At 35.9% G+C, this 24554-nt stretch overlaps 4 protein-coding genes and 2 pseudogenes across 11 annotated transcripts; 2 read left to right on the forward strand and 4 right to left on the reverse strand.

Annotated features, from left to right (window-relative positions):
* Window positions 1-4280: 4280 nt before the first annotated feature.
* LOC114283615 (G-type lectin S-receptor-like serine/threonine-protein kinase At1g34300 pseudogene) lies at window positions 4281-5731 on the reverse strand (annotated as a pseudogene).
* Window positions 5732-7355: 1624 nt separating this feature from the next.
* LOC114283614 (protein DA1-related 1) lies at window positions 7356-12357 on the forward strand. 7 transcript variants are annotated; one of them, XM_082896814.1, is made up of 12 exons: window positions 7356-8029; window positions 8952-9100; window positions 9362-9452; window positions 9801-9933; window positions 10040-10160; window positions 10314-10397; window positions 10778-10897; window positions 11024-11236; window positions 11333-11395; window positions 11474-11589; window positions 11682-11740; window positions 11830-12357. In XM_082896814.1, the coding sequence occupies exons 2-12, from the start codon at window positions 8993-8995 to the stop codon at window positions 12162-12164; spliced, it is 1443 nt and encodes a 480-aa protein (XP_082752940.1). In that variant the 5' UTR covers window positions 7356-8029; window positions 8952-8992; the 3' UTR covers window positions 12165-12357. The 7 variants fall into 7 exon arrangements, with proteins under 7 accessions (XP_082752940.1, XP_028082278.1, XP_028082281.1 ...); XM_028226477.2 differs by having other exon boundaries at window positions 7364-8029; window positions 8944-9100; XM_028226480.2 differs by having other exon boundaries at window positions 7461-7977.
* A 155-nt stretch (window positions 12358-12512) lies between these two features.
* Window positions 12513-15116, forward strand: LOC114283613 (serine/threonine receptor-like kinase NFP). Its single transcript, XM_028226475.2, has one exon. The coding sequence runs from the start codon at window positions 13088-13090 to the stop codon at window positions 14930-14932; it is 1845 nt and encodes a 614-aa protein (XP_028082276.2). The 5' UTR covers window positions 12513-13087; the 3' UTR covers window positions 14933-15116.
* Window positions 15025-17911, reverse strand: LOC114283583 (lysM domain receptor-like kinase 4). Its single transcript, XM_082896799.1, has one exon. The coding sequence runs from the start codon at window positions 17122-17124 to the stop codon at window positions 15208-15210; it is 1917 nt and encodes a 638-aa protein (XP_082752925.1). The 5' UTR covers window positions 17125-17911; the 3' UTR covers window positions 15025-15207.
* Window positions 17912-18007: 96 nt separating this feature from the next.
* On the reverse strand, window positions 18008-20575 carry LOC145788698 (lysM domain receptor-like kinase 4 pseudogene; annotated as a pseudogene). The gene has a single exon (XR_014345533.1). The product of XR_014345533.1 is annotated as a lysM domain receptor-like kinase 4 pseudogene (transcript).
* Window positions 20576-21536: 961 nt separating this feature from the next.
* LOC114283612 (cold-regulated 413 plasma membrane protein 4) lies at window positions 21537-24244 on the reverse strand. The gene is made up of 4 exons (XM_028226474.2): window positions 23818-24244; window positions 22151-22258; window positions 21984-22054; window positions 21537-21874 (listed from the first exon to the last, which is right to left on the reverse strand). The coding sequence occupies exons 1-4, from the start codon at window positions 23946-23948 to the stop codon at window positions 21639-21641; spliced, it is 546 nt and encodes a 181-aa protein (XP_028082275.2). The 5' UTR covers window positions 23949-24244; the 3' UTR covers window positions 21537-21638.
* Between the last annotated feature and the right edge of the window lie 310 nt (window positions 24245-24554).

Genomic DNA, 24554 nt, shown 5'->3' on the forward strand with positions numbered 1-24554 from the left:
TTTTCTAATTTTGGCGACCAATTGATTAGTCGGGAAAGATAAGTTATACTTTTGCCGACTAAATAAAGTAGTCGGTGTATCACCAAGCACATTTGGCGACTAAATAATTAGTCGTTAAAATTATTTATTTTGGTAACCAAAGGATTTGGTCGCGAATAGGTCTATTGCCGACTAAAGTTTTAGTTGCGAAAACATTTCTTTTGGCGACAAACATGTTTGGTCGCGGAATGTGACAATTGGCGACTAATTATTTTGGTCGTGGAATATGACAATTGGCAACCAAATTAAGAGGTCGTAGAATGTCACAATTGGCGACCAAAATTTTTGGTCGTGAAATGTCACAATTGGCAACCAAACTTTTTGGTCGTTGAATGTGATAATTGGCGACCAAATTATTTGGTCGTGGAATGTGACAATTGGCGACTAAGATATATGGTCGGCAAAATATCACTTTTCGCGACCAAAATGTTTTAGCGACAAAATGGATTAGTCGCAGTAATAATATATTTAGCGACCAAAAATTTAGTTGGCAAATCTAACTTTTCTCGACCAACCAAAATTTTGGTCGCGAATTACTTTTGCCGACCCTCAATTGGCGACCAAAGTAGCGACTAAAAAAATTGGTCACGGATAACTTTTGCCGACTAAAAATTGACTTTTAGCAACCAATTTTTTGATTGGCAAAAGTGTTAATTCTTGTAGTGAGTCAAGGACCTCATATCAACGATACAACACGGGTCAACTCCATCCTTAATGATAAAGGAGGCTGGGATCTCACACCAATACAAGACCTGATTTCCCAACAAGATAAAACACACTATTCTGAATATATATAGACCCAGGTCTGTAACCTTCATGGATACTCCCATATGGCAGGGTTCTTCTACTGGTAATCATTCCACCGCAGCTGCTTACAAGGCTATTTCTGAACAAGAAGACAATGGGGAAGATTGGCAATGGATCTGGAAAATTAAAGCTCCTCAAAGACTAAAACGTTTTCTCTGGTTGGTAATGCATAGTAGATTATTAACAAATCAAATGTGACTCATCAGGAACCTTTCTGATTCTGATATCTGCCCCAGATGAAAGACAACAAGGGAAGACATGGACCACCTACTTAGAGAATGCTCCAAAGCAAAAACCATTTGGATAATGCTTAAAAACACTAACTGGTGGAACTGTGGAAACAACAAAACCCTAGCAGATTGGATCAAAACTAACATGAAAACCAAAGACCAGCTGGCAGAAATTAAATGGCCTATCATATTCTTGACAGCTCTTTGGACCATTTGGAGAGAGAGAAATAAAGCAGTGTTTGATAACCTTAATTCCTCCCCTCACATCACTATTTGTTCCATCTTGAAGCAGGCCCAGGAAATTCAAGCAGCCTTTAATAATATACTCAACCTAAACTATTTAGAGCCTAGACTAACTTCTTGGCTTCTTTCTGTTGCAGGCAAACTCAAGCTAAATACTGATGGATGTTCCAAGGGTGATCTTGGGCAATCAAGATACGGAGGACTGCTTAGGGATGAAGCTGGTAGCTGGATATGAGAGTATTATAGTTACTTGGGCAACTGCACCAGCCTAGAAGCTGAGTTATGGGGACTGTATAGAGGACTCACCATTATCATGCAAAATGGGCTTAAAGACATACAGATCGAAACTGACTCCCAAACTGCTTTGAAACTAATCAATGATGGAGCGGAAGGAACCCATCCCTACAGAGCACTGATTGAAGATGGAAACTTTATACTGAAGAGATGTAGATGCACCATTCAATATGTTCCAAGAGAAGCCAATCAAACTGCTGATGCTTTGGCCAACGTAGGTGTCAACCAAAAAGAACATCTAATCTTTCTTGAGGAGCCTCCAAACAATGTAACTACCTTTCTTGTAGCAGACTTGATATCTGCGAATTCGGTGAGGGCTTAGTCTCTTGCCCTCTCTGTGTTTGTGTTGTATCCCTGGTCCCGTTGTTTAATTTTCTTATGAATCAAAAAAAAATAAAAAATAAAAAAACATTGTAAGTGGTAAATTATCTTTCACTTATAGAGACCATTTGAACCTCTGTGCATTTAAAATTCATCATTCTTGTAGTCGGATTAAAAAAAAAAAGGTTTAGATAAAAGAAAAATGAATTCATAATTAATTATCTAGCCAATAAGATTGCCCAAAAATAAAAATTTATAATAAATAAAAAGAACAAGAAGTGGAGGTAAACCATCGATATTATTGAAAAGCAGGGCATTGACGTTTTTCTTTGTAGAAGATAGTGTTTGGTTAGTGTTAAGAATTTATATCCAAACCGATTTTGGGTGGGTCTGTATGGCATATAAAGGCCCCGTTTGGTAGAGTTGTAGGAAAGTGATTATAACTTATAGTTTAATAGTTTATAGCTTATAACTGTAAACATAAGCTGATTTTTTACTTATAAATTAAGTTTCTCCTCCCCTATTCAAAGAATAAGTTGATTTTTGACTTACAAAAAGCTATAAACTGTATTGTTAAGCTGAACTAAACACATCAAAATAGCTTAAATTAAGCTAAAAGTTGAAATAAGCTAGAAATAAGTCCTACCAAACAGGGCCAAAATTTAAGGTTCAAGGATTTGTCTCCTTAATTTTTTTTTTCTTTTTGTTCCAATGTATATTCAATTATTAAATTATGTCAAAATTTTAAAGCACATGAATTTTGAGATATGATTTAATAATTAAAAATATATGACAAGAAAACAGATGATTTTGAGGATAATAAATTTGTGGCAAGTGTTTTGGTTCAATTTTTTCTTAGACAAAGCTAATTTAAATAAGCTGATTATTAATAAATAAATAAATAAACAATTGTTTCTAAATTATTATTTTTTATTATGAGTAACTTTTAATTTATGAAAAATTACCCTAAACAAAACCTTTGTAGTATTTTTGAAAAGAAAAATAATCAGTGTATTTGGTTTCAGTTTTCTGAAGATTGCTTGTTTGGTTTGTTTTTGGTAGAGTTGTTTTTGAAAAAAAATTTGTAGAGAGAGTTTAGAATTTTTTTTGATTTGTTTGGTTGTATATTTTGGGAGAGTTGTTTTTTTGGGAGTTTGGGATGATTTGATATTTTGGGAGAATTTGAGTAGATGTGAGTGAGAGAAAAAGTGATTGAGAATGAAAGAGGAGAGAGAAAAAGTGATTGATTGATGTGTAAGAGAGAGAAAGTGATTTTCAAATTTTTTTGAGAAAAACTCAAACCAAACAATTTTTTAGAAATTTTTTTCTAAAACTCATCTCCCAAATGCAAACCAAACATAGTGTACGTTTTTTGTTTTTTGTATTATTTTTATTTTTTTTGGTTTTTAGTGCATAATTTTAAAATTTTAGGCTTTTTTATTTTATTTTTTAAGATGCACCTTACTTAGATGTATATAAATAGTAAAATATTTGTCAAAAAAATTTTAAAAAAATGAATAAATACACAAAAATATGAAAAATGTATTGAATTTTTTTAAAAATATTTTTGGTATTTAGTGAATTTTTTAAAAATAATTTCACAAATATTATACTTTTTAAGTGTATTTATGTTAGATGTGTCTAAAAATTAAAAAAAAAATCTTAAAATATTAAAAAAATATTGAAAACAAAAAAATATGAAAAATAAGAAAGTAAAATTTTCTGAAAAGTATTTTTTGAAAATCAAAATCAAACAAGCTGAATAATACTAATTTGGTTTTGAACTACTAATTAAGTTACCTAATATGAGATTATGATTACAACTACAATCTAAATTGTAATCATAATCTATTATTTAGATTTATTTATTTTTAAAGTTAACAATTAAAAATAGAGATGAATATAATATACAATTTTTTTGGATGAGTATATATTACAATTTTCCTTGATTTTGAGGTTGGCATGAATCATGAATTGCTACGCTTTTGTCATGAATCACATGATTCCAAGATACTGGCTGAAAAAAAATAATAAATAAATCATTTATTTAGAAAATTCTTTCTTTTTGAGTTAGCAAGCCACAACAAGCCGAGTCAATGTTGGAGCAAAGGTTTGACGACATGTACTTATATGATTGGCCCAACTAATGGACCCCATGCAAACGAAAATACAACTATGGGGCCAATCCAATCATAAATTAATTTAATTTAATAGGTCTAACTATTTAATTTTTATCGTGTTTTGTTTTCAAAATTTTCATATTAACTTTTAAAAAATAGAAATACATCCCTTTACATATTATGAAAAAGAGAATTGATAAGAAATCATTTATAAAAATCACATTAAATTAAATAGGGTAAATTACATTTACCTCCCCTGAGGTTTCTGACAAATACAAGGACCTCTCATGTGGTTTAAATAATTATAATAAACTCTCCTGCTTTACTTGACAAAGTCAAGATTCTTCCCAAATTTGACAATTGTTTATACATCTAACAGACTCTACTGATGTCATCAACTATAAATATTAAAATGCCCATAATGTCCTTAAGTGTCCACTTCAAGAATTTCCCAGACTGTTGTTCTGTTGTAAAGAGAAAACTATCAAGGGATCCATTTTTCATGAACTCATATACCAGAAGCCTGTGACAACCTTCAGAGTAGAACCCTATCAATCTCACAAGATTTAAATAGTGGGTTCTATTTATAGTTGCAACCTTCATTCTAAATTGTTTCTCACCCTACTCAATTCCCTCAAGCTACTTTACTGCAACAATAGTTTTATTAGCAAGAACGCCTCTGTAAACAGCTCCAAATACTCCAGCTCCAAGCTTTTCCTTGAAACCCTCCGTGGTACGTTGTAGTTCTTTATACGAGAACTGGACTAGAGCGCCAGAGGCGTACTCAAGAAGAACATATTGAGTAGACAAATTCCCAAATTTGGGACTGTTTCTACAACACCACCACCACAAACCTCCCTTTAATGTGACCAAACACAAAATGGTGACTATAACTACAACAACAACAATCGAAGCGTGCAGCTTCCAACCATTGCCCTTTTCATTTCCTAGCGAAGACGCATGAGGGTTTGGCACTGTGGGGCCATTACCCTTAGGAGAGCTATAAATCCTCAAATTCTCATCACTGTCTAACTTCAAAAACCTAAGTATATCAGCCTCTTTAGCATAATCACTACCATAAGCCATGATCACAGAGGCAGAAGATGATGGATCTGTGAGTGATAACAACCCAATTGATTGAAGTCGTAAAATGAGTGATGTAAAATTTATGTTGATGGACGAATTCACACTTGAATTCCAATGCACAATCGAGTTATTCCATTGAAGAGTCAAATTTCCAGAGATTCAAAGTCTAAAAGAGAACAACCCAGATTCTAATTTTTTGCTACCAGTGAAATTTTGATTAGGCAAGAGAGTATCAGTAGGGTTATCAAAGGTGGACTAGACCAAATCGGTGGAATTTCTAAGGATGAAGTTACCTGAGTCGTCGAGGGTAGCGGAGGAAACGCCGCGGCCGGCGATGTTGAACTACCAGACGACAGCGCCGGAAGAATTGATGAGGTGGAGGTTGTCGTTGCTGAGGGACTGGAAAGAAGCGCAGGAATCGACGTCGCCAGAATCACCGCCAGCTTTCCAGACTGGGATGCCGTTGTAGGTGACGGTGACGAAGTATGCGGAGCCATCGGCGATGAAACCTACAGAGAAGTTGTTTGGAGATGGCCATGACTGGTTTAGATTGGAAGCCAAGAGAGAACAAGAAGATGATTGACAACAATGGCTTCATTTTCTCCTCTCTCTCTCTCTCTCTCTCTCATCTACACTCTTAATCTCTCACCTTTGATATGTATGGTTGTGTAGCGAGAGGAGAAGGATGAAAGATAGAGACAGAGAGAGACCAAGTCCTTATAGACTTGGAGCATAGAGAATGGGTTCATGGTTGTGTTGGTCAATCATAGGTAGTGATGTTAGTCTTGAACAAAGGGCTGAATATGGTCATTTTTTATAGGATACTAACGTCGTTTGTGCAAATTAGACGAAATGGGAGAATCTTGATATTGTCAGGTAAAGCAGGGGAGGTTATTGTAATTGTTCAAACCAAATGAGAGGTCTCTATATTTGTCAGAAATCTCAAGGGGTAACTATAATATACCCAATTAAATATTTAATAATATATATAATAAAATAACATATAATCACAAATATATAACAGATTTAACAATCATAATTTTATCAACTCTTAATTAAAGGAGTTGAGCTCAATAACTTAACAATTAAGGTAATAATACTACCAATTAAATCACAATGAACCACTTATTATAAATACGAGGGAAGTGGGCTTGTGATGTTATGTGAAAGGGATGTAACAAAAGGCAAGAGCATTTTCAATGAATGTGTTAATCTGTATGTTAGTGTAATCTATTAACTTTATAATAAAAAAGATTAAAAGAAAAGATCAGTATATTTTTTATATTCTTTTCCTTAAAAGATGTGTTAACTTATGTGTTGGTGTTATTAGTGTTGTTAACTATACAGAGGGTGAGTTAGTAAAGAGAAGAGAAGAGTAGAGATAGAGAGAGTTGGGAAAGAACCTGTTGAGTGATTAGAGGAGAGAGGGAGTATGAGCGATTTTACATAATTTTATTTTTTAAAATTTATATTTACTTTACACATATTTTAACATATTTATTGGAGTAAGAATGACAAAATTTTCTTATCTAATTGTGTTTTTATTAACTCGGTTCTAATAGAAAATGTTTAAAAGAATATTGATAAACTAAGATTAAACACAAGAATAAATAAAACAAATCTGTTGCGGTTAGAATAAAATATAAAATTATATTAATAAACTAATTAAATTCAAAATCAAGAATTCATGTTTAAAATTTGAAAAAACCTGACGCATTGCCAGTTTCATTACCATTTTTTGTTCTCTGACACATTTCAATAGAAATGCTATGAGAGACATAAAAGAACGAGTGCTATTTTTTTCGTCGGTAATTAAGGTTTCTTTTGACAATTAAGTTAAAAATTAATTTTTTAATTTTTTTAAGTTGTATTATTTTTTTAGTTTTTTCACGTGTTTAAAAAAAATTAACTTTTAACATATTTTTTCAAATAATCCAACATATTTACGTGTCGTTTGGATTATTTAATTTAAAAGTTAAAAATTCACTAAAAAAATTAAAAAGTCAATAACTTATATAAAAAAGTTAAATATTTCATTTTTTTCTCTATTTTTTGTATATTTTTTCATAAAAAATTAAAAAATTATCCCAAACATATTAATTTTTTTACATTATATTTTAATCAAAAAAATTAAAAAATCAAAAAAATATTAAAAAAATCCATCCCCAAACAAGGGGTAGTCACTTTTAAATATTGCGAAAGTGCGAGGGGCAGTGGACCTTCCATTCATTCCCCATTTGGTAACTTCCACACAACTGATTTCTGTCAGATATCATCTGACATATGTTTAGTTCTACCTGAAGGAGAAAAAAGAAAAATTGATAATAAAACACTAGTCTACTTGTTTCTGAGGATGTTGTTATTACAGTACTGAAGACCCAAGAACATATATATATATTAGTCTCTATTTTCCTCATGACAATTTGTCAATGGTGTTTTTATAGCCCTTTCTCGCCCAAGCATTAACTATGGTTAAAAATGAGGGCAAAGGCAAAGGACCCACATCTAAAAGGGTAAGATAGATATATGGACGATCTTCTTATGACAAAAAAGATTCAACTTTTATCATTTTCATCCCCCACCCCCTTTTTGCCTTTATTTGCGTATATCTCAAGTAGACTTTTCTCCATTTTGTTCCTTTCTTTACTGGAATCTGGAATGTTCATCTCTGTGTGGTTTTAGTATATAACCGACAAGATCTATCACTGTTTTGGGTTCTCTCTGTTTTTTGCCCTTTATTTTCCTATTGTCAGGACCGACAGAGTAATAGAGGGCATGTGGGGAAAAGAATACATTTTTTCTTTGTCATCTAATTCTTTGTGGTGCAAGTGATTTGGGTACTTCTTCAACTGATCAGTGTTTCATTTACTCACCTGCAAATTGTTTGTTGTGAGTTCCCTGACACATGATGTTATTTGTTTCTTCAGTTTACTGGTAATTTTTGCACATTAAGTCATAAATTTGTCAAAGGCACATCAATCTGGGAAAATTCATTTGATATTGTTTGGTGGGTTGTTGTCTTTTTGTAATTGTGGCATGTGATATTGAAAATTAGGCTACTCGTATTCATATGTAATGTCATTGAGATAATGGGTAGTGGAAACAATTTGCCAATTCTGTATATGGAATATTGATTCTGTATTTACGGCTGGTTTGTTTATCGAGGATATTGTAATGGAGGGGATAAACAACAATTCTGAATCTTGAAGATGAATATGTGATTTCTTGAATCACTAGCAAAATTCGATTATAGTTCTTCTCCCAGGTTGTGCTGAATTTGCTTGAATATTTTTCCACTCTTCTTTCTTTTGTTGTTTGGAATGTTCAATGAAGTTTATGCCTCAAAATCAGAAGGTTTATCCATGATATTCTGATTAAAGTTTTGATACATCCTGTTTATAGTTAGATTTTATGTCTCGTATTTTCAATGTCACATAAGCCTCTCTAAACAATTATGTCCTATATATGTCTAAAACAAATTTGAAATTCTTTTAGATGAAAAAAAAAAAAAAAAAATGGTTCCAAAAATTGATATTTGTGGAGAATTCTGTACTTGATTGTTTTGTTATCCATTCTGCCCCCAAGAATTTAGATGTAAATGGAAGATTAAAGGTTGACTGTTCCAAGGTCTACTGGCTAATGAAATTCTTCTTCTTCTTTTCTTTTTCTTTTCCCCCTTTCTTTCTACATTTGAATTACTTGGCAATAAAGCATTGCTGAGTTGAGCTAAGTTACCTTCTTTTATCGTTTTTTTTTTTTTTTCATTTGGGTTAGCTGAATCTCTTAACTGTATGAATTGTAAGGTGTGCAGGGCAAAAATTGCCAAACCACAGGCAGTTAACATAACACATTATGGGTTGGATCAGCAATCTTCTCAATGGCTCCAACCAAAAAATATCAAAAGGGCAATATTTTGGGAAGCATGGGGACGACAAAATTTGGGATGGCCCTTCAACTATGGTATTTTTTGTTTTTTTTTGGCTGGGTCTACTTTGGTAATTACTGCTGTTGCTGGTTATTAATCTATGTCTTAATGATATGGTGCACCTGTCACATGGTTAGTTTGGTCTGATCTCCAAATCTCTAACCATGGTTGGTGGTAGGACAAAGTAAGCACATTTTTAATTAATGCTGTGAGTGAATTGCTCCGAAGCCCCAATGTTCTCTATTCCCTTGATTTTTACTGTGCTAACTCTATGTTGTTGGCGGACTTCGATGTAGGATGCGTGGCCTGATTTTGAGAATGAAGATATTGACCGTGCTATAGCACAATCCTATTCAGAAGAAGATCAGAAAGGGAAAAAAGTAATTGGTAAGTTAACATTGACATCAGAAGTGACCTTGAACAACATTCAAGTCAATTGTGTGGTGGAAAAAAGTACTTGTGGCTATTATCTAACATGACAAATTACTGAGGTAGTGTGAAATTTATTCAAAAGGAAATACGAAATGAAATGGTGAAAATTGAGCCTCTAATACCAGTTTCTATATGTGTACAACAGTCCTTAGATGCGCTCTTGGTGGATGCATAATCTGCAGTTGTTTTATATTATTTTGTTAATAATATCTACCTTCAATCAGAATGAAAGGCACCTATTACTTTCTTTCTTATATTATTGTTGTTTGGATTCTAATTTTATTTCTTCTATTGATTTACTAGATAATGAATCTCAATTGGAAGAAGATGAACAACTTGCCAAGGCGATTCAAGAAAGTTTGTATATGACTTCTCCACCACGATATGATTATGGAAATTTGTTTACACCCTATCCGTACTATCCATCTGGGTACAGGTAAATTATTGTTCTTGCAACACTACTTGAAATTTCAGTAGGAAAGTGCAGTTCTCTTACATTATCTGATACCCGACCTTGTTCATTGAACAATGTCTTGTTGTAGGATCTGTGCTGGTTGCAATGCTGAAATTGGTCATGGAAGAATTTTGAGTTGCATGGGAGCTGTTTGGCATCCAGAATGTTTCCGTTGTCATGTTTGCGATCTACCTATTTCTGAACATGAGGTCCAAATCTAGTTCAAGTTGATTTTTAGCGTTTGTTTGGAATTGGCTAACAAATTTTTTGTCTTTAGCTGCTTTCCCTTTCTTAATGGTGGTTTGTGAGCATCACTTGGATTTCATAGACTCAGAGTTTCCACTGTTCCTTTCTTTTTACAGTTTTCTGTGTCCGAGAATCTCCCTTACCACAAATCCTGCTACAAGGAGAAGCATCACCCAAGATGTGATGTTTGCAAGTACTTTGTAAGTGTATACTTAATATCTGGAAATATTTACTTTAAGAATTTTTTTGAAGTGTCCTTTGAGGGCCATCACCGACCGAATTAATTTTTGCATTCAACGATTGATATGCATGGCTATTTTTACTGTATTTCAGGTAGAAACTCCCCAACGCTTCCCAATTTTCCTAGCACAAATCTTAACTATCATCACTGTTGCTACTTTGAATTCTAATGAATCACTTTTCAGATACATATAAGATTCGGGTCTTTGTACTTGATGCTTGTTACTTACGACTATTATGTGCTACTTCAAAATAAAGAATTTCCCTCCTTTATTTGTGTGTATATGATGCTAACCATATGGTGCCTTGTGCATCTTGCTTTACTTTCATCTTTGTCTAGATCCCAACAAATGCAGCTGGTCTCATAGAGTATAGAGCACATTCTTTTTGGCAACAAAAATACTGCCCTTCACATGAGCGTGATGGAACACCTAGGTGCTGTAGCTGTGAAAGAATGGAGGTCAGATTTGGGGGAAAAAAATATTAATTTGTGAAAATGAAGAGAAGCAATAGAAGATCACCAAGAAACACCCAAAATTTCTCTATTTTCTTGAAAATGTTAATAAAAGCTTTCCTATATATGTAGGCAAGGGACACGAGATATTTAGTGCTTGATGATGGTCGAAAGCTGTGCTTGGAGTGTCTGGACTCTACAATAATGGAAACACATGAATGCCAACCTCTTTACCTCGAAATACAAGATTTTTACGAGGGTTTAAATATGAAAGTGGAACAGCAAATTCCATTACTCTTGGTCGAGAGGCAGGCTCTAAATGAAGCCATGGAAGGAGAAAAAAATGTGAGGCTAATACATTTAAATTGTTGTTACCAAAATATTTGACGAGTGTAATTATGAACTAATTTTCATTGTTTTCCATTTCCTTATTGTGTGTAGGGTCATCATCACTTGCCTGAAACGAGAGGACTTTGCTTGTCAGAGGAACAAACCGTCAGCACTGTATGCAATTATTTTTCCAATACCTAATCTTTAAATTGCTCGGAAATAGTCCCATACTTATTTTGCTAAAATTACCAGATTTTAAGGAGGCCAAGGATTGGGGGATCCCGGATTACAGACATGTTTACAGAACCTTATAGACTAGTTCGTCGATGTGAAGTGACAGCTATCCTAATTTTGTATGGTCTCCCTAGGTAATACTTTTCTTATAAATTTCTCTTTTACTTATTAAGTCATGCTCAAAATTTGATTTCTGCCACCAAAAACCCCTCTGATATAAATTCAGGCTGTTGACGGGGTCAATCCTAGCTCACGAGATGATGCACGCATGGCTACGGCTCAAAGGTGCTTTTTCTGATTTGTGACAAATATATTACCTCAAAAACTTGCTTCTCTAATATTTTCTCAACTGAAAATTCCTAAGCGCTTTACAGGTTACCCCAATCTAAGTCCTGATGTTGAAGAAGGTATCTGCCAAGTGTTAGCTCATATGTGGTTGGTTTCTGAGGTCGTGGCTGGCTCTGCAAGCAATGTTGCTTCAACTTCATTGTCGTCGTCGTCATCATCTTCCTCTGTTCCTGCATCATCAAAGAAGGGTAAACGTTCAGATTTTGAGAAGAAACTTGGTGAGTTTTTCAAACACCAAATAGAGTCAGATACTTCAGCAGCTTATGGAGAAGGGTTCAGAGCAGGCAATGAAGCAGTGAACAAGTACGGCCTCAAGAGGACCCTTGACCATATTCGGCTGACGACAAAATTTCCTCTCTGAAATGAGTAAATTCTCTGCTTGGTCATTTGACCATGTCATATTAGTTCTGTAGGAGTAGGACCCAAAAAACCAATCACAGTAAGCAACAAAATGCCCACATTCTATGTGGAACTGATGTAATCCCGCACATAATTTAATACTTGTCAATATCTAGTCGAAAATAATGAATGAATACAGTGAATATATGTGGACACTCCTGAGAAGAAAGCACCGTTCAGCAAGGCGCAAGGATGCGTTTGGCTTCTTTGATAGTAAAAAAGAGAACTTAAACAGTGACTTAGGAAGGCTGTTTCCTGAGTTTTATTGTTTTGTTTGGGCTCTGACGCTGTGTTTGGTTGGGAGATTTGGGAAGAGATTTGGAATTGGAAAGGAAAAGGAAAAGGAAAAGGTAGGTGAAATGTGAATAAAATATGTTTATATTTCACTTAGTTTCACACACCTTTTTCCTTTCCCTTTCCAAATTCCTTCCCAAATCCTCCAACCAAACACAGTATGAAAGTTGCTTCATTTGTCTGTCTTGCTGACTTTGTATAATGGAATTGAAAGGGTAAACAGGTTGCCGTACAAACTCGGATTCCTGAATAAACTAAACCTGAGATTGAAATATTTTTGTCTAAGTTTCGATTCTTGCATATATAAAATTGGGATTATTGTATCCATCTATATGATCCTGTATCGAAAACATAATTATGATCTGCGTAACTGGCTGGGAGAAGAAAACGAAGAGAATCATACAAATCAATGCTAGAGACAAAGGCCTCTCAAAATTTTTCTTTAAATCAATCTTATTTAAATAATGCTGTCCACCTTTTCTGTCAACCTTAACTAGGACTGAGTAAACTAAAGATGATCAGAGATAGCTAGGCTAAGCATATCTAAACTCACATCAATGGCAATCTCTCTTCTTATCTAAGCTCACATCAATGGCAATATCGCTTCTCTCCTTGCAAACTCTCTTCTCCACATTTCTCGTCCTGTCTCCTTTCCATGTCAGTGCTCAATCACCACCTATTGGTGACACAGACTTTTTATGCTCCCCAGACTCCCCTGTTTCCTGTGAAACCTATGTCACATACCGTGCCCAAACGCCTGAGTATTTGGATTTGGAAAGCATATCCAATCTGTTTGGTGTCAGTCCTTCAACAATTGCAAAAGCTAGTAACCTTGTCTCTGACAAGGCACGACTAATTCCGGACCAACTCTTACTAATACCGATCACCTGTTCCTGCAATGGAACATACTTTTTCTCTAATGTCACGTACCAGATCAAGGAAGGTGACAGTTTTTATGTAGTTTCAATCACTGAATTTGAAAGTCTCATCAATTATCGTGACGCTGAAGACATGAACCCAACGCAAAATCCAATTGACTTGCAGGTTGGTGAGGAAGTGGTGTTTCCTCTTCTCTGTAAGTGCCCGAGTAAGGCCCTTTTGGAGAAGGGAATTAAGTACCTTATAACTTATATGTGGCAGCCTGGTGATGATCTCTTGCCTGTAAGTGCTATGTTTAATGCGTCGCCGTTTGATATTGTTTCTGAAAACAACTACAGAAATTTTACTGTTGATGTGGATCTTCCTGTGTTGATACCGGTGTCACAACCTCCATTTCTTTCTCAACCTTTCGAAAGATATAAGCCCAAACACCGGTGGACACTGGTTATTGTTTTGTGCTCGACCGGAGTTCTCATTCTTTTCCTTTTGGCAAGCTTGTTGGCCTATGTTCATCTTTTGTATAAGAAAAAGGCGAGCTTGAAACACAATAGTTCTTTGTTAGAGACAGATGATCTAATTCAAATGAAGAAAGCATCGAAAGTGGAAGCTTTTGAGGCTAAGACTAACCAGGACAAGCTACTTCCCGGGGTTTCTGATTGTCTAGGCCAACCAATCATGTATGACAGAAAGGTGATCATGGAGGCAACTATGAATCTCAGCGAATGGTACAGGATTGGAGGATCAATTTACAGGGCCATAATTGATGGGCAGGTCTTTGCTGTGAAGAAAACAAAGGATGCTACAGAGGAATTGAAGATATTGCAGAAAGTGAATCATGGCAATTTAGTGAAATTAATGGGCATTTCATCGGACAATGAAGGGAATTGTTTCTTGGTTTATGAAGACGCGGAAAATGGATCACTGGATAAATGGTTGTACCCGAAATCTTCTTCTTCTTCTTCGGGTTGTGTGGCATCACTCACATGGACTCAGAGGTTGAATATAGCACTAGATGTAGCCAATGGCCTGCAATACATGCATGAACATACTCAACCGAGCATTGTTCACAGGGATATCAGAACAAGTAACATACTTCTCAACTCCAGGTTCAAGGCCAAGATCTCGAATTTCTCTATTGCTAGGCCTGCAACAAGCCCTGTGATGAAAAAAGTTGATGTTTTTGCTTTCGGGATTGTTCTGTTGGAGTTGCTTTCAGGAAAGAAAGCAATGGAAATGAAAGAAAACGGTGAGTTTGTGATGTTGTGGAAGGAAATAAGGGGTATTTTGGAAGTTGAAGAGAGAAAGGAGGAGATGTTAAGGGAGTGGATGGATCCTAACTTGGAAAGCTTTTACTCTATTGATAGCGCTATGAGCTTGGCAGCGCTAGCGAGGGAGTGCACAGCAGAGAAGTACTCTGCAAGACCAAGAATGGCAGAGATAGTCTTCAACCTCTCTGTTCTTACTCAACCATCTCCAGAGAGATACGAAAGGTCTTGGACATCGGGGTTGGAAACCGAAGATGCCATTCAAATTATCAGCCCTGTAATAGCTCGTTGATTCAGCGAAAGCATACTCTTTAGACCGAGTCCTTCTGGATTTCTTGTTATTCATATTTCATGTTTTAAAAAAATAAAAATAAAGCAGTAGTCTACAAAATCGTTGTAACATGTAAATGTAAAGCCATAAGCAGAGTTTTATTGTCCTATTAATGAAAATAACTGGCATCCAAGCAAATTTATATGCATAGCCAACTTTCTTTCTACTAATGTTTATAAACTGATGGTTATTTCATATGAAATGCGTAGTATGCAAATAGGAACTTCAAGATACCACTACGACCCAGACACAGACACGTATTCCCATTTATCAGCATCCAATTGAATCCTCATTAGAGTTGAAACTACTTCAGTCACGCTTAGTCTGCTCTCTGGTTCTCTCGCCAAACATGCTACGCTTAATTGCATCATTCGCAGCTTGAGTTCAGACTGATCGATGATGTAACCAAGCGGGTGCTTTACTTGTAGACGAGGGTCTATTAGATTTCCAAACTCTGGTTCTGAATTTCCTCCATCCATGATCGACACTACTGTTTCTGACAGCAACACTTCTTCTCCGTCCTGCTCACAAACAGCTTCTCTTCCTGTAATCAGCTCCAACAGGACAACCCCAAATGCATAAACATCCATCATAGGTGTCACCATGCCGGCTTCTAAGTACTCGGGTGCCATGTGGCATCTGGTCCTCAGAGCACACATCGTTGATGAATTACTGCTCTCTCCTTGTTCTGCAGATCTTGCAAGGCTGAAATTTGCAATCTTGGCCTTCAGATATCTACTTAGAAGAACATTGCTACTATTAATGTCCTTGTGCACGTATGCAGGATCTGTGAAGTTATGAAGGTAGTGGAGACCATTAGCAACGTCTAAAGCAATTTGAATCCTTCGGCTCCAACTCTGGAGTTCTGGGCTACTGTTTTTGTGGAGCCAATCCTTTAAAGAACCGTTCTCCATAAACTCGTAAAGGAGATAGAAAACCCCATGATGTTCGCAAGCGCCATAAAGGCCTATCAGATTGGCATGGTTGATCTTGTTGAGAATTTTCACCTCTTTGGATACATCTGTGCTCATCTTTTTGATGGCAAACACTTTTCCATGAAGAAGCCCACGATAAACAGAATCGCTCAGCCTGTTTTCCTGGCTAAAGTTTTCAGTAGCCGCCTCTAATTCTTTGAATTTGTAGACTTTCAAAACTTGCTCAACACGGGCTATGCCAACAAGGACATCTTTGGTCAGTACCTCTTTCTTTTTTTTCCCCTCCCTATCCTTCCAAGCAACCACAAGTACTTTGTTTCTGTTGTGTTGCAAGAAGCCCACAAACAAAACAAAGAAGAGAAGTACCATAACAGAAAGGCCAGTTGCAATCCCAACAATAAGTCCTTTCTTTGACTTTCTGTTCCTTATTATAGGAGGAGGAGGAGGAGGAGGAGGAGGAGGAATGGCTGGTGGATCATGAATAATGGTTTGAGAGCTCAAAGGTGCAGTAGGCAGCGGAATTAGAATAGTTGTAAAAGGGTAAATAGTTTGATCTTCTTCAGAGAATCCATTTGCGTAAGCTACACTTCTAGCACTTACATTAAATCTCTTGCTAACATCAAGAACCGTGTCACCCCAAGTAATCAAGTAAGTTAGTAGAAAGTTTGTGCCATTAAGAGTTTGGTTTCTGGTGGGACAAGCACATCTAAGTGGTACTTGCAACCTCAAACCACGAACTCCCAAATCCAATTCACCATACACGTTCTCACGCATGAGTGAATTACAAGTAGACAGCCCTTGGTACGTGTCATTTGCAATTATGAAATATGTGTCATAAATACTTGGAGTAACATAAGAGGCATTGGCCTGATAGTACCAACCTGAACAGGAACAATTTACGGGCACAATAACCTCTTTGTCAGGAGGGAAGAGCGCCGAGCTTGAGACATTGTTGATGCTTGCAAGCTCTAGAGGATCGGAAGAAGTGAGGTTTGAGATGGCTGCTACTGAAACATAAGGAATTTGAGATCTGAAGAGGAGAAATGTGTGGCAGGACAGCCTTTCGCTGTTGCAGGAGTAAAGAAAGGCCGGAGATGGCCCTGTTTCATCGGTGTTATTGCAGTCAATAGCGGCGTTTCCTGAATACAGTTGTTGGGAATTGAGATATGGAATTAGAAAACCAAAGGTTATGAAGAAAGTAAGTAAAAACCCAGCCATGATGCATACTTCTCTTGAAATGGCTTATGAGTTAGAAGCTTGAAGACGCAATCAATCATATAGGTTTGAAGACCAGTACCTCTGCAACCTCAGCATGAAGTGTGTATTGAATTTATTTTATTTTATTTATTTATTATTTTTACAAACACTCAATTGCAACATTGTTGACTAAATGAACCAACTTCATTGATTTCTTGCCCAAATCAACATTGTTAATTTCCTAGAAAACCAGACCTATTTGACATTTAGGTCAAGATTGGCTACTACAAAATAATCCATCTTTTTATCTTTTTTCTATCACATCACCTCTCTACTTTTCTGCACATCTTTTTATAAAAAGACAAAAAGTGCACTTATTTAGGTCATCCCAAACAACCCCGAAATGGCTTTTTCACCAAACAAAAGGCTTTCAATAGGTATATAAGGTGACAGCAAATATGAAAACATTGATCAAGTCTAGTTCACCCTAATATAATGGACAAAGACTTTTATTTATCAAAAAAATAATGGACAAAGACTTTTAGAATTAAGGGGTCGTTTGGCATTGGCTAATATAGCCAACTTTTTTAGCATGGGACTTTTTTAGCCTGGCTTCTTTAGCCTCGTTTGGTTTTTATTTTGAGATTTTTTTGACTTTTGTGAGAAAAAAAATGTAATGATTATGGATAAAATGTGGTATTTTGTCTTATTGACCTATATAGTTTATTTTATCTTTTTGTACTTTTTTAGTCTCAAAATCTTAGCCAAACGAGCACTAAGAACTGAGAGGAATCTTCAAAAAAAATTTACTATTTTGAGGTATCTTGGCTCATGATGTAAGCAGATTGGACAAACTAATTGCAGTTTTAATTGTTAATATGTTGCCATAGTGTGAAAACAAAAAGATAGGAATCTGAATATTGTCTGATTTTTTTTTTTTTTTTTTTTGGGTACAAATTATCTGAAAATTTTATATGCAATAAATCATAAGAAGAAAAAAGGGGAAAGATAAGCCAAGAAAAGGGTAAAAAAGATTCCACTGAAAGCTCTAGCTGAAACTCTGGTACCCAGAGATGCTACTTGACAAATCCCAATTCAGTGAAGTGGCTATAATTCTTGACAGAGACTGTACAATCTCGTCCATGCCCGGGCGGTCTAATGGATCCCTCTTTATGCAACTATCGACTAATCTGGCGACAAAAAGGGCTAGTTCTGCAGGATAATTCCCTTGCAGAGAAGGATCAATGAAGCCATTCAAATTCTCCTTTCCATTTTCCTCATTAAGCACAGCACTTAAGACCTCTGACAAGTGCACGTCAACCCCTTGATATAGCTTGAAAACTTCTTTCCCGGTAAGTATCACCAGCATAAGAACCCCAAAAGCATAGACATCAAGCTTTGTGGAGATGAAACCGTTCTCCAAATACTCGGGAGCCATGTAGCCTTTTGTCCCAACAATATGCCTTGTCAAGGCAAATTCACCCTCTTGCCCATCTGCTGACCTTGCTAGACCAAAGTTCGCAATCTTAGCCCTGAAATCACTGTCAAGAAGAACATTACTGCTCTTTATATCCTTGTGGACATAGGGAGGGGAGGTGTAGTTATGGATATAGTTAAGCCCCATCGCGACATCCAAAGCAATATGCATTCTTTGTGTCCAATTCAGAAACTTTTGATCGGTATTGTTGTGATAAATCCAGTCACTCAATGGTCCATTTATAGCATATTCATAAACAAAATACCAATGCCCTTCGCTGAAACAAACACCTGATAGGCGGATGAGACTGGAGTGGCTGATCTTGTTTAGTAAATTGATTTCCTTCGACACATCTCCATTCATTTCCTTGATGGCAGCAAAATCCCCATTGATTGTACCGCGATAAACAGATCCTTTAATCCAACAATTAGGACTGAAATACTCTGTTGCGGATTGAAGTTCTTCGAAACTATACACTTTGAGGGATTGAGCTATAATGGGTATACTCGCCAAGAACTCCTTGGATTCTTCCTCCAACTTTTTCTCAGATTGTTTCTTGATTGCCTCGAAGCCCTCTGAGACGATAATTGGATCAGCTTTCTTCTTATTTTTGTGAAAGAAGATGCAAAAAACAATGGCCCCAATGACCAACACAAGACCACCCCCTCCAAGAGCACCTATAAGAAGATAGACCCATGTTTTATTGGAACTGTTATTTGATGAAGGGAGATTAGGTGGTGGTGGAGGAGATGGTGGCGGCGGCGGCGGTGGCGGTGCTATGGTTTGAGAACTTGATGGTGGGTTTTCTAGAGGAACTAGAAGGGTAGTAAAGGGATAAATGGTGGGGTCCTGTTCAGATAATTGATTGGCTTCAAGAGTCCTCCCAGTATCCACCCCAAACATTAAACTTATGAGAGAGACATACTGAGTTGTGGCAACTAAATAACTCAATAGATAATTTACACCAACATCAATTTGGTCCTTTGTAGGACAAGCACACCGCAAAGGAACAGTAATTCTCGTACCAGAATACAAGTTCCTAGTAGTGCGATTACTGTTCTGAGCCTGGAGAGCTTGACAGGTTGAGAGGCCTTGAAAGGTGTTGTTTGCAATCAAGAAAAAAGTGTCTTTATGTTCAATAACATAAGATGTGTTAGCTTGGTAATACTGACCTGAACAAGAGCAATTCACAGGAATTAGCACTGCTTTGTCAGTTTCGAATGTTGCATTCGCGGAAACTGAATTGAGATGAGAGAGTTGTGATGGGTCAGAACCGAGTAGGTGAGAGATGGAAGAGACAGTGTTGTAAGGGAATTGAGATCTGAATGTGAGGTAAGCTTGGCAAGTCCTGTTTAGGCCATTGCAAGTGTACCCAAAAACAGAGGTTGAATTTTCTGTGCTGCCACAGAGTGTTGTGGCCTTGCGAATATAAGGCTGCTGGGAATGAATCAGGGAAGGACCAGAGATCAAAAGGCCAGTGAAGATCAAGAGGGGCAAAAACTCCATTTTAGTTTGAGGTGGTGTTGAGGTTGGTTGAAGTCTTAAGGAATAGATTTCATGGCTGTGCGGAATGTATTTGGAAACTTGAAATGATTTTCCAAGAAAACAAATTTCTATGAACATGCCTAAATGAATGTGTTAACATGAAATTTCCTTGAACAAAAAAAAATGGAGGAGATTGCTTGGTTGGACATATGTACGAAAAAAACTTAGGGGACAATAATTGCAAAATAAGTGTTTACCACGACAAGACTCCCGGATGTAAAAACAAAAAAACGAAAAAACAAAAACAAAATGTTGAGTCAAACTCACAAACATTGCAACTTTACAGTCATCACGCATACACACACACTCGCACCCACTTGGAAGTTTCCCTTTGAACCACCTACTGCCATTTTATTATTAAAAAGGACAGCTGAAGTGGGCTCATCAACATCAACATTGACTTCTCCATTCAAATGCTGAGTTTGGTGCCCATTTCCCATAACTTCAATTAATTACTAAATAAACAGTAACTAATGGGACCACGTTATGATCATCATTCTACATCAAAACTTAAAAAAAGAATTGGCTTGAGAGATGAGGGGGAGTCCGATTCAGGTGAGTGAACAAAATCCTATTTAGACATCACTAATTATATTAGGTACAATCAATAAAGTGGATGATTAAAATTATTTTCAGACACCAAGAAAATTTGGCTTTCATACACCTACCCATTTTTCCAGGTTCGAACCAGAAAAGATCCTTTTCGGACCAACCTCAACCTATATCAAGCTTGTTTGATTAATGATCACTGTATAGATAATAGACTATAATGCTCTGATCATGGCTATATGGACCAGAAACAATTGATTGATTTTTCCATTTGATTTATGAGTGATCACTTGTATTGGCTAAACATCATACATTTTCAACCTGGGGGAAGTCCCTCAAGATGACCCCTTATAAAATTAAAAAAATAAAATAAAACAACTTTTTGAGATAGAAAAAAACAGCTATAGTCTTTAACGTGGAAGATTTTTAAATGAATAATTTTACATCGTTATTTTAAATCATTATGATAAAGCTTTTAAATTTAACTTAAATCTAAATTTGAGCTATAATTCTCAAATGATTAATGTCCAAATTATTTTATTTTAAATTTATACATCCATACGTTATGTAAGTATTGTTCTTAGGTGATTCGGGTGATTATTAAAAGCACGTAATGTGCCCACCTTTAACACTCGCAAGTGTTGGCTTTAGTGATGAACCCTTCTACACTTGCTGACAAGAAAAAAAACACAATTCTGTGTCGGCAAAGCTCACTCGTTTTCAGACAAAATGTTTGTCAACTTAATTAACAGGCCGTAAACGCAGTAATAACAAACTCACGAGATTAAAAAAGTGGTCTGAAATTTGTCATTTTCCTTATCTCCCTGTATTTTACACATGCCATCACAACAACGGTACATAATTTATGCAGTTGAAGTTTGGAGACAAAATATTGAAATTAGTAGTCAAACAATTGAGGTTGCAATAGGACAACATTTACAGGTTAGAAAAAGTTTTGCACCTTCTACCATGGTCCCAGACATAGATACAATGTAGTAAAGAAGAACAACAAAAGTACACCGAGACAGTAACCACAGCAATGCGAATTACATTCCCAGTTAGCAAATACTCCAATTCCCCGAATCTCCATTACAACAAGTAATATTGCAACTATGAGAGAAAACACACCACCAACAATACTATCGCGCAGCCCATCTGCCACCCAGTCTGGTGTGATGACAAATAGGAGAAAGCGAGAAACTGCAAATAAAATTATCATAATGTGCCAGGAAATAATTATATCGCTTATGAGTGCAGCATTGGAACAATTATGACGATAACGGATTGCATAAGTTAGTAAAGTCCAAACCTGGAAAGATATCAGGAAAGGACAGATTTGCTGCAACAGCAAGTAAGGCAACCCAACATCCAAACTGTCCTCTGTAATAGGGTATAGGGGTGTAATGTCATTAAATTATCAAAGAAGAACACAAATGTAATGCAACTAAGGCCTGGTTAAAGAGATTAAAAAAACACCTTAGAATCTTGAACAGCACCGTTGGAAAACTAATGACAAGATAGACGACTAGAAGGGTATACTGCATGGATGATCTTCGCCCAATTCGGTTCATGATTAACAAAAAACTGTGGCATAAAATAAAAGCAACAAAAACACCAAGTGAGACAAATGGTTATGCAACACATAAGCACCAAACTTGAATTTACAATAAAATTTAAAATCAAAGGGATTCTAAGCTCCCCAAGAGGAAGTGCTGGCTAACTTAAAGGTAAGGAGTAGGTCTAACTGCTTGTGTGAGCCACCATTTTAAATCAAATGTTGTTGTTGATATCAATGTAATTTTAAAATTTCAGGAACAGAGCCTTCAATAGTAATGGCATCTTGTAAAGTAGCAAATTAAAATTAGTGTATCAATCTGGCAGTGATTTTATAAATGCTGAACCAGTGAAACATATTGCAAAATATGGGACAAATTCACTTTTTTTTTATTACATCTATATATATTTTCCCTTTGTACTACAAAGATGACAGTTGCCAAGTAAAATTTGATTGAACCATCACGAGGCAAAGGCTGTTGCTCAGTGTTGATCCTGATTACCACGAAAACTGAAGATCATAACTTAACTCCTCTACCCAAGTTAGGTTGGGAAATCATACTTTCTTCAATTCTCCAAACTAAAGGCTTGGGAAATCATACATTGTTCAATTGACCTTCTAAGAGGAAAGCTTGTCATGCTTGGAAAAGTATAATAAAGAACAGGGAGACTCTTAGAGAAAGCATCAATGGTTGGGATACTTCAAACACTGTTTATTATTTGATTAATGAAGAGAGTAAGTGGGATACCTCTTCTATTGAATGCTCCGGACATTGAGATAGTGTTTGATTCGTTTGAATGAAAGTGGAATAGAATGATTGTTCTATCAAAATGTCCTTGCATTTCGTTTATAAATTAAAAATAATAAAATATGCATTGTAAATGAAATTATTATTCACATGACAAGTGTTTTGGGTCTGTAATTCATTCAACCCTGCGTCCAATGGGGGGTTTGGAGGGCCTCCCAATGGGGGGTTTGGAGGGCCTCCCCATGTTGTTCTAATTCTATACTTATAAATAGATAAAGGGGCATCACTTTTAAGTCAAAAGAGCTGTATTATTTTCTGATAAAAATCGCAGCAGCCATGGACATAGGTTTATTCTAGGGTGAACCATGTAAATATTTGTTCTTTATGTGTGATTTATTTGATTCATTTTATTTTATTTTTTGGTTCGTTATTTCGTGTAAATATTTGTTCTTTATGTGTGATTTATTTGATTCATTTTATTTTATTTTATTTTTTGGTTCGTTATTTCGTGTTTCACGGATACTGATTAAAAAGAATTAATTTCTAACAAAGTGAATCGTTAAGATCACGAAATGACTATTTCATATTTATTCTAGTTAACCAAACTCAAATAACCTTATATTTACCCAATTCTGCAAATTCAACCATTTACCAAGTCTTAATCACTTCACAATCATGCTTATAATTACTTGCTTTACAAAAATTCCAATCACCCAAGCAATTGATATGAGTAAACAACGAAATTTCACAAAAGAAACGAAACAAAACGAAAACAAATAGTAATTAATAAAACAAAAGAAGAGAAAAGAGAATAGGGTTTGGAGGGAGGGAGGGACTGACAGGGCAGAGATGGTTCCACCCCACTGAAAGGCGGTGCGACCCCTACTCCCTGAAGATTCGGTCACATCCTCCGGAGACGACGATACGGCGTGAGCCACCACAGTGACCAACTGGGTCATTGCCATTTCCATCAATTTTACGCGATACTCCACACACACACTCTCTCTCTCTCTCTGGGTCTCTGTGTTATCATGGGGGCCAAGAGAATTGTGTGGATTGCAGGAGATTTGCCACAACACAAACTCACACTGGTGGTTTCACACTCAGCGACCACCACCAACGGCTGCTCCACGTTTCAATGGCCGTTCGATTGATTTAACCTTGGATGTATGCGACGCGTGGCCCCACATGCAACCACCAGATCACATTCCTCTACTACTTTCTTTCTTTCTTACCAACAGACCCCACCACAATCCCAATTCTCATTATTATTGGGGCGTGTTTGTTTGGACGGATTATAGAATAGGAGGATTGTTAGTTTTAAAATACATTATTCTTGAATTATTTGGTTAGATTAAATTTGTATCCTATGTTTATTTAGTTATGAGATTAAAAATTTGAATTGGACTATTTTTAGTAAATCCAATATTTGGTTATACGGACTGAATAAGGATAAATATTCAAAAGAATATTTTACCCTTGTAATTTATAATTTTTATTTAATATATAATTTTAAATTTGTAATCTATAATTTATAATTTATAATTTAACAACACTAAAAAAAATTGATTTATAAG

This window comes from Camellia sinensis, chromosome 1 (assembly GCF_055761805.1).
Source record: "Camellia sinensis isolate YWXY chromosome 1, ASM5576180v1, whole genome shotgun sequence".
NCBI lineage: Eukaryota > Viridiplantae > Streptophyta > Magnoliopsida > Ericales > Theaceae > Camellia > Camellia sinensis.

Coding starts and splice junctions, on each gene's coding strand:
- LOC114283612 (XM_028226474.2), bottom strand. CDS start 23,948: ATGGAAATGGCAATGACCCAGTTGGTCACTGTGGTGGCTCACGCCGTA. Junction 22,259..23,817: donor GGTGGAACCATCTCTGCCCT/GTCAGTCCCTCC, acceptor TTTATGCCACAG/TTTTTTGTTAATCATGAACC. Junction 22,055..22,150: donor GTGCTGTTCAAGATTCTAAG/GTGTTTTTTTAA, acceptor ACCCTATTACAG/AGGACAGTTTGGATGTTGGG.
- LOC114283614 (XM_082896814.1), top strand. CDS start 8,993: ATGGGTTGGATCAGCAATCTTCTCAATGGCTCCAACCAAAAAATATCA. Junction 9,101..9,361: donor GGGATGGCCCTTCAACTATG/GTATTTTTTGTT, acceptor ACTTCGATGTAG/GATGCGTGGCCTGATTTTGA. Junction 11,396..11,473: donor AGGAACAAACCGTCAGCACT/GTATGCAATTAT, acceptor TAAAATTACCAG/ATTTTAAGGAGGCCAAGGAT.
- LOC114283613 (XM_028226475.2), top strand. CDS start 13,088: ATGGCAATATCGCTTCTCTCCTTGCAAACTCTCTTCTCCACATTTCTC.
- LOC114283583 (XM_082896799.1), bottom strand. CDS start 17,124: ATGGCTGGGTTTTTACTTACTTTCTTCATAACCTTTGGTTTTCTAATT.